We start from the raw sequence: 14,355 nt of genomic DNA, 5'->3' as shown, positions 1-14,355 counted from the left end.
AAGATTTTCAGGGACATGGTGTGACTCTTGGGGCTGTCCTGTGCAGGGCCAGGAGTTGGACTTTGATGGTCCTAGTGGGTCCCTTCCAGCTCAGGATATCCAATGATTCTATGAAAATGGTGTTGGGACTTCTGTAATCTCTCTTGTGCAATGAAACAGAGCCCTTTTGAATAACTCCTCTTCTTGCCAGCATAACTCTCTCCTCATAAATATTTAGGAAACAGATTTGTCCTGTTCCTGAGTTCTAGATGAGTTGTTGAAACCTCCTGAACATTTTTAGGCTACCATGAAGAGAGTTTTGACACTTTGCAATTTCGTGAATGAGCAGTTGAATGGAAGGGATTAGCATTTAATATTACCACTCCTAGTGGGAAAACATCTGGGACATTCTAGTGTCATATACATCGGCACTAGTATCTTGAGAGGGCTATGGGAACACCTGAATGGTAAACAAATCTGTACTCTGGCAACTAATTATAAAAAAAATGAGTGTGGGTAGCCAATAGACAGTATCAAGTGCTACTTGCAAGGTCCCAGGAGCCCTATGTCTTTATATTACAGAGAAGAAACACTTGGGAAATCTGAGATGTAAAGTGGACCATATTTGACAGTACTTGTCATTTGCAATTCTTTGCAAAAGCTTGAATAGTCCAAACCAAATCCCACTGCATTCTGAGAGGTTTTCTGTTTGCTGCCGCAGACACTGGGTCAGGTCCACAAGTGAGTTCTGGGGTCTGCCACCTGCACATCAGGCCATTTAGAGACTGTTTAAAGAATGCTGACAAGGTAGCTTTTACATCTTTGCCAGTGTCTTGTATAAAATCATTGCCAAAGTGTTCTGTTTTGTTTTAATTCACTTTCTAAGTACCAAGACATGGACTCTGTTTAGCTATTTTAAGCATAGAAAAGTGTAATTTCTCAACTCTGCTTAAAGCAAACAGTGAAAAGTATGTCACTAGGCCCTCCTACTTTTTATTGAAGCTATGTGTATGTTAGCAGATGAGAAACTGAATTATTGTTTAAGCAGATCAAAAGTATTTATATTTACTTGTTTTTATGGGATGCAACTACTAGAGATGAAAAATAATTCTTTATTGGTTAAATTTTTTAATAATTTCAACTGCTCCTACAGGAGTTGACTACTGTGCTCTGAGTGATCATGGCTGTGAACATTTGTGTGTAAATGGTGACAGATCTTATACTTGTCAGTGTTTTGAAGGATACAGGCTTCGTAACGATGGGAAAACATGTAAACGTAAGTTATTATTCAGCAACTCAGTTTAATATTACACACACAGAAGAAATCTGTAAGGTAGGTTTGATTGCCTAAATGTTGCTGTCCAATGTAATTTTAAATGTTCAGTGATTTCAAGAGGTCGTAATTTCCCTTTTGGTGTCATATTTGCCAGCAGTATCTTGGATATGCTAGGGCATCTGAAGTGGTACTGAATGTATAATTTTAGGTACCTGAATCATACCCTAAATGTCTGTGTCATTTAAAAAAGGAGTCCTTAAATTGGACGGTTGTGAACTTTATTTTGAGATGCTAATTGTGTTTAAATTTTGAACATCTGCTTGCCCAATTATAGCTGACAATTTTCCAGAATTTCACAGCAGGATCATAAATTCATCTTTCTCACTACCCTTAAATACTATATACACCAAACTTTTGTCATCCTACTTTACAGAAAAAATGAGAAACACCCTCCAAGTTTAAGCACAAAGAAAACCAAGACTGTTTCAGGTTTGAGCAGGTTCATTGCTGAAGATAAAAAGATGGTGATAGAAAAATCTGTTTCTCACCAGAAAGTTTACTTGCAATGTGGATATGGGATTTATGTTCCTTTGGAAATTGCTGTGTCTCACTAATCTGCAGACTAGGGATATGTGAAATTTCACAAACTCTAGAATTGGAACAATGCACTTTTTCTTACTAGTAAGGTTGTAAAATCAGCAGGAGAAAGCTGTATTTTTTGTTACAACGAAAAAAGACAGTAGGTGCTATAAATGATTTGCAGAACTGAGTTCAGTGTACTAGAAAGGATAAGAAGGTTCAGTAGCTGGGAATTGTAAGACTTTGAACATCCTACCCTTAAGAAACACAATTTTTTATATATTAAATTATTCCCAGGTAAAAATGTCTGCAAATCGGTCAACCATGGCTGTGAGCACATTTGTGTTAGTGCTGACAATTCCTACATCTGCAAGTGTCATGAGGGATTTGTGTTGAGAGAAGATGGCAAGACTTGCAGAAGTGAGTGAACGGTATCTACTGAACATTTTTGCATGTGCATCAGGCAAGAAAAGAAAGGGGGTTTTCACTTCTTACTGTAAAGAAAAAAAGGAAGCTTACTTTTGATATCTACATTTCTTTAACATATTTTCATTTGAAACCTACATTTATATCAATCATTTCCAGGACGGGACATCTGCAAATCAGTCAGCCATGGCTGTGAGCATATTTGTGTCAGTGAAGATGACTCGTATGTTTGCAAGTGTCATGAAGGTTTTCTGCTGAGAGAAGATGGGAAAACATGCAGAAGTAAGTGTTCTGATAATTACTCATAGACTTTGATCTACCATATGTAGATCTGTAGAAACCTTTAAACAAATACAGCGACAGGTTACTGTTAGAATATAGGAGTAGTATTGTTATACCTGCCAGAAGCTTGTAAGAGACTTTGTGGATAAGAATAATGTATTTTAATAGCTGAACTGATAGACTAGAAACAGAAAATACTCAAAATTTTTCAAGTACCAAGAGTTAAAAGTGTGTGCTGCCTAAATTTTTGCCTGTTTATACCAGTGATATCAGTAGACCCAGTAAGAGCTGTTATTTCTCCCTGCATGACACATTCGCTGTGGATTTGCTCTAACCAGATACCATCAATGTTCTCAGATAAAGACATCTGCAGTTCAGTTCACCATGGCTGCGAACACGTTTGTGTTAATGCTGATGAGTCATACATCTGCCAGTGTTATGAGGGATTTGCACTAAGGGAAGATGGAAAAACATGTAGAAGTAAGTATCCTTATCTTTAATAGCAGATTTCCTTTATAATCTCTGCATTTGTAGATATGTTTTAAATATGGCAACCTTGTTTTTTTGACAGATAAAGATGTTTGCAATTCTGTTGACCATGGGTGTGAACATATTTGCGTGAATACTGATAGTTCATACATTTGCCAGTGCTATGAGGGTTTTGCATTGAGGGATGATAAGAAAACATGTAAAAGTAAGTTATTTTATTTTACTATATTTTTTATACTCAGAGGTCTACTGAAAAAACATATTATTTGGAGATAGGTCTTCTTAAAGGAGATTTTGCCTGACAAAGAGGAGAATAAATTCTTTATTTACTAGGAGATTATTACTGTTAAAGTTTTGGAAATATTCCTATTCATGAAACTGTAGTAAATAAAATCTAAATTATTCCTAGATAAAGACATCTGCAAATCAGTCAGTCATGGCTGTGAACATCTTTGTGTTAACGATGATGATTCATACACTTGCCAATGCCACGATGGATTTGTACTAAGGCAAGATGGGAAAACATGCCGAAGTAAGTAGTTTATAAATAAAAGAAGAAATCTCTTTTTCCTTTTATTATAATATTATTCACTGATTCATAGTGGCCAGAATGGACTGTTTTTCTCTATTTTTCATAAGACTTCTATAAATTAAGTATTGCTTGAACGAAAGATACATTTCAGAAAATCAGCCAATTTTAAGGTTTGAATGTAGTTTTAAGAATGTGAACTTTGTTTCCAGATCAAGTATGTTGAGTTTTAATCTTGAGCATAGGATGTTGTTGCACTTTAATGGGTTGAAGTTCTAATTGCCACTGGGTTGCTCTGAGTATATTCAAGCAGATCACAACTTAACCTGTTCCTTATCTTAACCTCTTAGAATGTTCTTTTGTAAATGATAAGCAAATTAAACTCCTTCTGGCTTTTTATATGTTTTCTAATTTTTTAATAACTCTCTTCTTTCTCCCCTAAAACCTCTGCTATTTATCAGCATCCTTGTAGAGGCTCCCTGAGGAAAAAAGTTCTTCTAGTAGGAGACAGAGCAGGGGCCAGGGTAGAGGAACAATAACCCACCTAATTCTTATTTGAATCTACCTATCTTTTTTTATCTTATATCTTTTTTTAATCTATCTTTTTTTTTTATGACAAAAGATAGTGTTAGTCACTGATTCTCAGTTACACAGGTGTCCCATGCCTGGGAAGTACAGCCTTTGTTTCTAAATGCCTAAGCTTAGTTCTGGCTATTTTAAAATACATATGATTTTCTGTTATCCAGATTCCAGAAAGATTCATGTCGTCTTACATCAGTCGTCTTACATCTTACAACATTTCTCTGTTCTCTCAAAACTGGAGTAACTACAAAATTTGTCAGTGATTATTTTATAATTTCTTCTGGGCTATCCATAAAAGTATTAGGTAGTAGCAGAGTAGGGCAGATTCTTAGAAAAAAAGTCACTTGATGGTCCCTCAGTTACAATTGATTCTGAAGGCCTTTCTAAGCCAGTGTTAGTCCATAAAATGTTGATTCTATAGTCTGTTTCCTTATTCAAAATAAATACTGAGACTTCTGCCTTTCTGACTGCTCCATTGTAGAACAGCATGAGCTTCACAGAACAGCCTCATCATCAATTAAGAAAGATAATTATTTATTTTTCCAGGATCTGTTTTTCCATAACACCAAGGTGATTGATAGTAATTCCCTTTCTTTGATTTTACTCTGAATCAAGTTCCACATTAACTATTCCATTATTTTAATGCAGATCAGTGTCAAGCTGACAGGCTTACAATGAACTACTCAACCTTTTAAACACTACAACAGTAGTATTTTTTTCAGTGTGCATCCAGAATGTCCTTCAGGCAGCTCTTTTACACCTATTTGCTGCAAATTATCTGGAGTTACTAGTTCAAAAATGTGTGTGTGTGTTCACTGTGTGCTGTAGTGACCTAAATCTGAGCTGATGAAACTCTTCAACAATATCATCAGTAGTCTATTTCATAAGTTCAGATGTGAATACACTAAAATTTTTAACATTTCTGCATTGATTGGCAATTCTACCATTTCTGTCTATTAATTAACAATACATTGTTATAATGCTTTTTGTTCCTAATAACATTTAAATAACATACTCATACTACCCTTTATTTGTTTGCCCATGCCCGCCCTTGTGTTACTTCAGTGTTTTCAAATTCCTAATATTTTCATGTTCAGTAAATATTATGAATGTTCTTTCCTCCAGTCGCTATTCCAATCTTACAGCTGTTTTCAACTTCAATTTCTAAATTTTTTAACTACTCTGGCATTCTTTTTAGATTGTGAGACTACATTTTTGGGGAGTGTCTAGTAAAATCATTGCAATCATTGACCTCTTTTACTACTATTATTATTATTATTTTTCCCCTCGCCCCCCACCCCCTCAGATCCCAATATAGTCTGTCTCACATTTGCTTTCAGCTGCATAAAATTCATCCTCTTGAAGTAATAGTCATATCTGCTGCTGGTTTGTTTTTGTTTCTGTTTATAAACAACAAATGTGTCCAAGTTGCACACAGCTGTGTGTAAGCAGATGCTTATTTTTACTTACATTATAATTTCTTTTTATTCCCTATGATGGGATCTAGTTTAGATTGCCATGTCTTAAATGTAATTTGTGTTGAGTTAGAAGGTTGTCTTATGTAGTAGTTTTTGGAATTTTTGTTTTGGCAGCATGAGACCTCCAGGAAATTTGACTCAGATTGAAGCTTTTTTAAAAACAAGGTTTTCTTCACTACATATTAAACCTGAAGAGTCAATTTGAGCTTGACTGTCAGTATTGTTCCACTTTTTGTGTAAAGGTAGTTCTCCACTAGAAATTGAGAATATTTTCTTCTGCATTTCAATGATAAAGAAACAGGGAATGCTGATAGATGGCTCCACTTTCTTCTGTACTTTCCCCCATCTATCCTTCTTGAAGAGGTTTTAACCCAATGGCTTAACATTGCAGTCATATGAGTCCTCCTATCAATTCTCAGCAATACAGTTAGATTTTATGTATTGTCTCAAATAAGTAATTCCTATTCTTTTGTTTTTTTAATGCAGACTCTTGGCACTGATGTAAGGATATTAAAGAATTATTGTTAAATCATGTCCTGTGGTCTTTTTCCTAACTTTGTTTTCCCAACATGAATTTGTGCTAAATGACTGTACTAAATTATTCATTCCTTTCAGTCTTAACTGCTCTTAATGTAAAGTCCTCCTTAATCCAGTCAGATTAATCTTAAAATGATTTAGTGTCATTTGGAGGCCATCCAAACCGTGCAGTTCTTTCTGCTCAGCTGTCCATCGTTAACTAACCAGAGACTTGCTTTCGGTTTGCAGACGTCCTTCCATCTTTCTTTGCTCATGGGATTACCCCCACAGTATTTGTAGTTATAAAAAAAAGTTTGACTAGAAAATCATATTAAATATTATCTAACTATTCCCAGGCAAGGATATTTGCAAATCAGTCAACCATGGCTGTGAACATGAGTGTGTTAATGCTGGTGATTCGTTTATTTGTAAGTGTCAGGAGGGATTCCTGCTAAGAGAAGATGGAAAAACTTGCAAAAGTAAGTAGTCTGATACTTACCAGCATCTGTAGTTCATGCTTATGTAGACATGCATTAACCAGCAAAAGCTGTCTGCTTTCAGATAAAGATCTTTGCAAATCAGTCAACCATGGCTGTGAACATGAGTGTGTTAATGCTGGTGATTCATATATCTGCAAATGCCACGATGGGTTCCTACTCAGACATGATGGGAAAAGCTGCAGAAGTAAGTAGCACGAGAACCTAGTTTGATGAATTACACATATAATCAAGGCCTCTGCTGATGCATGCTGACTGCCAACCCTCCTGTGTGCAGACAGGGATGTTTGCAACTCGGTTGATCATGGCTGTGAACAAGTTTGTGTGAATACTGAAGATTCCTATGTCTGCAAGTGTCACGACGAATTCGTACTGCGGGAAGATGGAAAGACATGTAGATGTGAGTAGCCTGAGCGTTAAAGTACGTTTTTATTTGAGGCTTTTAAGTGTTGTGGCTGTGTTTGGACATGTGTATGTTTGTGATTTCCAACTATTTGGGATGGTTAAAAAAACCCAGCCTCACCCCATCCACTCTTCTCAGATAAAGATGTTTGCAACTCAGTTGACCATGGCTGTGAACAAATTTGTGTTAATACTGATGATTCCTATGTCTGCAAGTGTCACGACAAATTCGTACTGAGGGAAGATGGAAAAACCTGCAGGAGTAAGTTATTTAATCTGTGTTTTGTACTTCCTGGTCTGTTACTGAAACACACTGTGCAACAGTAGTGTTGTGTCTTTAATATACAGTCAACTTCACGGAAGTGAGATCCTTCATGGAAAATCATTGCCATAATTCTTATATTTTGTGAAAGTTATCTACTTAGCTAACTGTGCTAAATACAATTTTCATTATTCCAAGGTTAAAATGTCTGCAAAACAGTCACCCATGGTTGTGAACATGTCTGTGTTCCAACTGACGATTCGTACGTGTCAGTGTCACAAGGGATTTATATTAAGGCAAGACAGAAAAACATGCAGGAGTGAGTAGCTGACACTTTTATGGGGAATCTGTTTTCCAGTCATAAAAGAAATAACAGACTTAATTTCACTCAAAGCTTGTTCATGCCAGTTTTGCATTTAAAATGTTGTCTAATAAGGAAATTCTCTTAACAATTCTCAGATAAAGATCTGTGTACATCCGTTGACCATGGCTGTGAACATTTTTGCATTAGTAATAACAATTCATACAGCTGTCAGTGCCATGAGGGTTTTGTCCTGCGACAAGATGGGAAAACATGTCGAGGTAAGTAACTCATGATGTCTGTCAACAACTCTTCTCTGGCATTGCTACATAAACAAACAAAGATATTATACTCCTTTGTCATATGTTCTTCAAATATTATGTTTGGAGTCTCTGAATTTATAAATATGTTAAATAGAATACAGATAAATATTTCAATTTTTCCTAGATAAGGATGTCTGCAAATCAGTTGACCATGGTTGTGAACATACTTGTGTTAATAATGATGATTCATATATCTGCAAATGCCAGGAGGGGTATGTACTAAAAGAGGATCAGAAAACATGCAGAAGTAAGTACATTTTATTTAGAAAGCATTTGTTTATTTGATTTCTAAAATTAACTGACCTCACTTCAGAAAAATCACAGAATCATAGAGTGGCCTGAGTTGGAAGGAACCCTAAAGATCACATAGTTCCAAACCCCTGCCATGGGCAGGGACACCTTCCATTAGACCAGGTTCCTCCAAGCCCCATCCAGCCTGGCCTTGAACACTGCCACAAATTCTCACTTCAAACCTGATATATATTTGAAAGCCCAAAGCATATATGTGTGGTGGAAAATGTCTCAAACAATTAACTTGATGCTCTCATAAGCAAAAAGCTTTCAAATTGGTTGTTTTGATATAGCATCGAGTACAATTATAATTATTTCAAAACATCAGCAAAAAAGCCAAAGTGGACTCTTATTAACAAGGAATGTGCATTTTAATCAGATTCATATACTGTGGATCTTTTATCTTTATATACTGTATTTTAAAATACCATTAATTCTATTTGCTCGTCTTCCAACATGACATGCATTTATCTCATCACCTCTTAATACTTGGAGGAGAAATTGTTTTACTGGAATACAGTAAAAATACTTATTCTACTAAAAATGGATGCCTTAGTTGAGGAGACTATGATTACCAAAAGATTGGTATCCTGTTCGTGGCTGTTCTCACTCCTAGCTGAAACCACGCACCATGAACTGCTGCCCTGTCTTGACTTACACAATGGTACTGATGTGGTTCTGATATTCATATACGTTGCATTTGCATCACCTTAGGCTGTGTGAGGCATCTTTTTCTCAGATGACTGCAGAAATGAATTCTTGGGCAATTTTAAAATAGATACTTTCTAGAAAGGAAAGTCCAAGCTTTAAAGCTGAAAATTCCTTATTCCTTCATTGACTCGTTAACAGACATCTCCAGTAGTTTCAGCAGTCAGAGTAATTTCTGCTGCACAATACTCTTGTGTATAGTGCTTTCAGGATTCTTCCTGTACAAAGCTCTGAGATGAGTGGAGGTCAAAGTTTATTTGATCCAGACTAAGAAGCAAATCTTACATTCCTTAGAATGGCAAATTCTACCTGGAAGCTCCCCTGATCATATAGGAGCTAAGCATCTCTGCAGCTGGCCCTTTCACAAAGCACAGTAGTCTATGCCTGCTGAAACAACTTTGACTTTTGCATGTGCACTTGCCAAAAAGTACAAGAACTCCAAATTTGTCAGTCTTCTGACAAATTCCCAGTTTTAATGGATAAACTGAAAAGGTTGACTACAACAATACGTAAGCCTTCTAATTACAAGACTATTAGACAGTTACAAGCAAAAAAACACTTATCTAACCAATTCTGATTCTCTCACCTATAGTTTTAAAACTATTTTTTTAACTTCTGCAGTACAAATTCAACTTCAGTAATTCACTTCCACATCTCTCAGTGCTTCTCATCTACACAAATTTAGAATACTGGCTTGTCCCTGGAAGAAAATTGTGGCAACTCTTTCTCTGTAACCTAGTTATGTTCTTCAGTTCACTTAACAGTCATTCTTAAAACACAACATCTTCAGACCTACTGGCAAAATTGGATGAGCCAGGAACAGGGTACTTTGGATGATCTCTGAGTTCATGCAGCCCGTGGGTATCTAGATCCCTTTCCCAGCTTTGTGGAGTTTTTTTGAGATCTGAACACTCTCCTCATTTCGCAGGATGCACTGAAGGCCCAATCGACCTGGTGTTTGTGATTGATGGATCAAAAAGTCTGGGAGAAGATAATTTTGAAATTGTAAAAGAATTTGTCTCAGGAATCTTGGATACACTTGAGATTTCAGCCAAGGCTGCTCGAGTTGGTCTGCTTCAGTATTCCACGGAGGTTCGCACAGAGTTTACGTTGAGGCAGTTCAGCTCGGCCAAGGACATGAAGAAAGCTGTATCACAAATGAAATACATGGGGCGAGGGTCCATGACAGGACTGGCGCTGAGGCAAATGTTTGAGAGAAGCTTCACAGAAGCAGAAGGAGCAAGACCGCTTTCAGCCAATGTCCCTCGAATCTCCATTGTGTTTACGGATGGACGAGCCCAGGATGAAGTCTCGGAGTGGGCTATGAGAGCGAAGCAAAATGGTAAGTGGAGGTGTTTTTGATGTTTAATTCTAAAAGGCAAATACACTGTTAGAAATAAAATGTAGTAATGGCTTGGATGTGCTACAGAATGTGCTAATCAAGAGAGTGTTTGTGGTAGGAGTGTGGCTAGTACAGTGGCCATTGGATCTTTAGTGTTCTCAAGAGCCTTTGCTTCCAGGCACGTGTCTCATCCCTGGAGCAGGACCCCTGGTAAGTGTCTCACCACTGCAACAGGTGGTGCTGTGCATGCCCTAAACATACCCACTAAGGGTGGACATTTGATATGTTGGGAACACTGGGAACTTCATAACAAATTCTAAGAAAACAAATAATAAAAAAATCCCAAACTCTAAGCTGTCTTCAAAATACAGAAATCTGTCCTCATGAGAAATACTATGGTAATAATTGGCTATGTTATATTTTTGTTTACAGAATATATTCTGTATTTTGAACCAATTCTGTAGTGCTGATGGTGTTCTGGAAGAAAGATGGGTCCTCTTTTCAAAAGGATATAGCTGTCCTGCTGTCTGTCCTTTTGTTTCTACGTGCCTTATCAGGTGATATGTGACTGAAAACCAGTGATTTTTAATTTCTAATATGACTGGGGAGAAATTCATCCTCTAGGACACCTGTACCACAAACCAGAAATTTTTAATCTGTTTAGCAGAGTCAACTGAAAATTTTCAAAAGTTTTCAAGAAAATAAACAATCCCTTTCTTCTTTGCAAAACTTTTTTTTTTTTTTTAATGAGAAACTGCTTTAAGAAGCATGGCAGATGGCCCACAACCAGAGAAAACAGACAGACTTTAAAAGATTCTGCACATCTTTTTTTCGGTTCTTGTTTTATTGACATGATACAGCAATCAGAATTTGATATATAATTAGTATAGCATTGGTCAGGACTTACACCTCTCTACAAGGAGAAAATGCCCAAGGATACGAGAAGAGTATGTTTTAACAAGGATGCCACTACAATGGGTAAATAAACCAAGTGGGTTTTAAAATACTATTTTAAAAAAACCCAATATTTATAGGCTAACTGGTGAGATGTGTGACACTCCATGGATGGTTTACAGAAGCAGGAAAGAAGTACAAGCCAACCTTCTTACTTGCTCAATGAAATGTCAGCTCTGGGCTGCTTATACTAATGCTGTAATGCTACAAGCCAAACCCATCCCCTGGGTAATTGCAGCATAGCCAATGTAGTAATGCTGAATATGAAACTGACCTTGAATACTTTATCAGTGATACCTCCAAGTCGTTGAAAAAAATCCAAATCTCAGCATGACTGCTGCATTCATCAAATTGGATCAGTTTCTGGTGAACACTTGACTTTCCTGGCTAAAATGCAATGGTAGGCAAATGGCAGATTCATGAAGAAAAGCAAGGAGATGCTTGCATTAAATGTTAGAGACTTGGAAAATGCATATTGTATTATGTTATCAGGCCCATGATTCTTCAGCTAAAAGGTTAAAGTTGCAATTCTGTGAGTGTGCAGCAGTTACTACCCCATGATAATAAAGATACCAAGTCTCCTCATCCCAAGTTTTGTCTGAAACCAACCAGCTAAGGCAGCTTCTGCTCTTGAATCATATAAAAGAGCTATGAAGTTCACAGCTGTGCTGTGAATCACAAATCAGTACTAGTGGTGGACACTTCCTAAGCTAGAACTGATGTAAAGGGAAATGTTGTATCAAATCATATGTTCATGAGAATAGAAAAACAACTGCTGAAAAAAAGGATATTGAAGGTCACTATATCTTGTACTCATTGTTTATTTAAAATCTGAGTCCACTTCCTCCTTCCCTGCTTTCAGAGTTAAGAAAACTACAAATCCTCATTTACTTTCTCCGTAGCATCTCTGCTGAGGAAATACTTATCCTGAGCATCCCTGCTGTAAGGCTCTTTCTTTCCTGGCCCCACAAATCATTTGTTTTCCCATTCTTACCCTCCTGAGTGGGCCTCCCAGCCTGCTAATGTCCTCTAGAGTGCAAGAATCTACTCTGAATATGGTCTGAGGATTTCCATTAAACACTTCAGTATTTTTTTTTAAAAATACTGCCATCTTTCAGGATTCTGCCTCATTTTCTAGTATGTGACAGGTCTTCCTTTCAACCCAATAATTAGCTTTAATGGACATATCCTACATACACAGACACACACAAACCAGAGACTTTCAGTGCAATCGTGAGGATGAATTATGTGATTCTGTCGGTTGTTTTGCAATAACTCTTTCTGGGGTCATTATGTCAAATTACAACAAACAAGTGAGTTTCTACAAATCTCCCAGTAACTAAAGCATATTAAGCCTACATCTTCAACACTGATTTTGAAGTTACACAGCATATACATTTCTTGTGCTCTCCCTTTCTCTCATATCTTCCTTTTACAGAGGAACAAGTACTTAGAATTAGAACTGGTGAAGTAATAATTATGTGCAACTTCTTTTGAATCCAGGTATAATCATCTATGCAATTGGAATAGGAAAAGCAATTGAAGAAGAACTGCTGGAAATTGCTTCTGAGCCATCATATAAACATCTCTTCTATGCTGAGGATTTCACAGCTTTGGAGGACATAAGTGAAGAGCTAAGAGCCCAAATCTGTGAAGGTAACAAGATTTCACTTTCTTGAGATAGCAAAGGAGTGAATGCTTACAGGTGTTTTCCTTTTTAGGTTTTTCTTCCCTTTAATATGTGAGGAATATATATCGTTAATCTATCACTGGGTAAAGGTATATAGAAATTATCTTCCCTTTATTTTCATAAAAGTTGCATTAAATGTACACTTCTATGCCCAGAAGAATCAATTGCTCCTTCCCTCTTTTTATTTTTACAGTAATGCAATGAACCCCACCCCACCACAGAAGCCTGACCTACTTCGTTAGGAATGTAGGAAAATAATCAGGGATTTATAATACCTTAACGAGAATAAAAAAAAATTTCTTAAGACCAGTGGCAAAAAACCTAAACCACAGCAAAATAAATCATCAAGACCTGTTGTGCCTATTTATAGAAGACTAAAAGTAGTTCACTGAACATACATTCACAGCTACAAAGAGTGGATTTCAGTTTGCGCGTAAGTTCCAAGTTTTGCTCCACAAATGTGGAACATTTGTTCCAGAAAGCACCCTTCTTCACTCTGGCACAAACAGCCTCTATATAACCTTTCCCAGCTGAAGAGGAAGGGGAATGTGAGCTGGGATGAAAGCTGTTCAGCCAGAGAGAAGACAGCTTACCTCTCCCACTCACATTCCCAAGACTCAGTAGTATTTCTACATTCAAATTGGTACCTGAAGCAGAGGTCAGAAAGAACACTAGGAATAGTATTAGTCATAGGAGAATTGTGCAAGATGATTTACTTTTACTACCTTTTACTTGGTTGTTTTTCGTGGAATTAAATGCAAACAGGTTTTGCTTTCTTTTTTTCATTAATATTACTATGTAATATTGGCTGCAGCACATTTTTTCCTCATACAGATGTCAAGGAAGAATCTGTTAAAAAGAATTTGAGGATGTTTCCTAGCTTGTATACTCTCTGTCTTTCAGTCCTAAGTCCTAGTTCCATCTTTCTGAAATACTAAATACATGAAATGAAGTCAGTTCAATTAACCTTCCTATTAGGTAGATAATCTGCTGATGACAGCATGTCATCTTAAAAGCCCGTGGAGATGCCAAAGCCAAAACTACCTGGCAATCAGGATAATAATTCCCACTTATTAGCAAACCCCAGTATAATAATTCTCATTCATTAACAAGCTCCAGAGCTCAGTGATGGAAATGCATCCTTCAGATACTCACAGCAGTGGTTAGCAACCACGATTTTTTTTTTCTTTTATTACTTGTCTTATGAAAAAATAAAATAAGTAAATCCTGCCCCTTTGTGGCAGTTTCTAGTCTGCATCTCTAGTAACTGCCTTAGCTTCTGTCCTCCTCCTCCTCTCTCACCAACAGGCAGTGAATGCCTCACACCTGTGAGCTGAGGACTCACCCAGCCTTGTTTTTCTGGACACTCCAGGACTAGCAATTGCTCGTCAACTCACTCCACCAGAAATGCTGCCTCCAAGTCTGTTACCCAAGCTGAAAGTTTTGGGG

General features: G+C 37.0%; 1 protein-coding gene across 8 annotated transcripts in view; it reads left to right on the top strand.

Annotated features, from left to right (window-relative positions):
- MATN2 (matrilin 2) overlaps window positions 1-14,355 on the top strand; it is a 68,068-nt gene that overhangs the window by 46,706 nt on the left and 7,007 nt on the right. For 4 of the 8 annotated variants that reach the window (XR_007628593.1, XM_050312281.1, XM_050312238.1 and 1 more), the window contains exons 9-22: window positions 1,133-1,255; window positions 2,132-2,254; window positions 2,420-2,542; window positions 2,900-3,022; window positions 3,114-3,236; window positions 3,441-3,563; window positions 6,493-6,615; window positions 6,698-6,820; window positions 6,911-7,033; window positions 7,175-7,297; window positions 7,757-7,879; window positions 8,046-8,168; window positions 9,849-10,262; window positions 12,720-12,872. Coding sequence is in view for 7 of the 8 variants with exons in the window: in XM_050312281.1 (XP_050168238.1) it covers window positions 1,133-1,255; window positions 2,132-2,254; window positions 2,420-2,542; window positions 2,900-3,022; window positions 3,114-3,236; window positions 3,441-3,563; window positions 6,493-6,615; window positions 6,698-6,820; window positions 6,911-7,033; window positions 7,175-7,297; window positions 7,757-7,879; window positions 8,046-8,168; window positions 9,849-10,262; window positions 12,720-12,872 (2,043 nt within the window). In the remaining variant the exon portion in view is untranslated. The remainder of the gene's footprint in view (window positions 1-1,132; window positions 1,256-2,131; window positions 2,255-2,419; window positions 2,543-2,899; window positions 3,023-3,113; window positions 3,237-3,440; window positions 3,564-6,492; window positions 6,616-6,697; window positions 6,821-6,910; window positions 7,034-7,174; window positions 7,298-7,756; window positions 7,880-8,045; window positions 8,169-9,848; window positions 10,263-12,719; window positions 12,873-14,355) is intronic. The other 4 variants (XM_050312247.1, XM_050312266.1, XM_050312257.1 and 1 more) reach the window with 4 other exon arrangements.

The sequence above is a fragment of the Myiozetetes cayanensis genome, unplaced genomic scaffold (assembly GCF_022539395.1).
Source record: "Myiozetetes cayanensis isolate MyiCay16 unplaced genomic scaffold, myiCay2020 scf1, whole genome shotgun sequence".
In the NCBI taxonomy this organism is placed as follows: Eukaryota; Metazoa; Chordata; class Aves; order Passeriformes; family Tyrannidae; genus Myiozetetes; species Myiozetetes cayanensis.
This window is presented reverse-complemented; position numbering and strand designations above follow the sequence as displayed.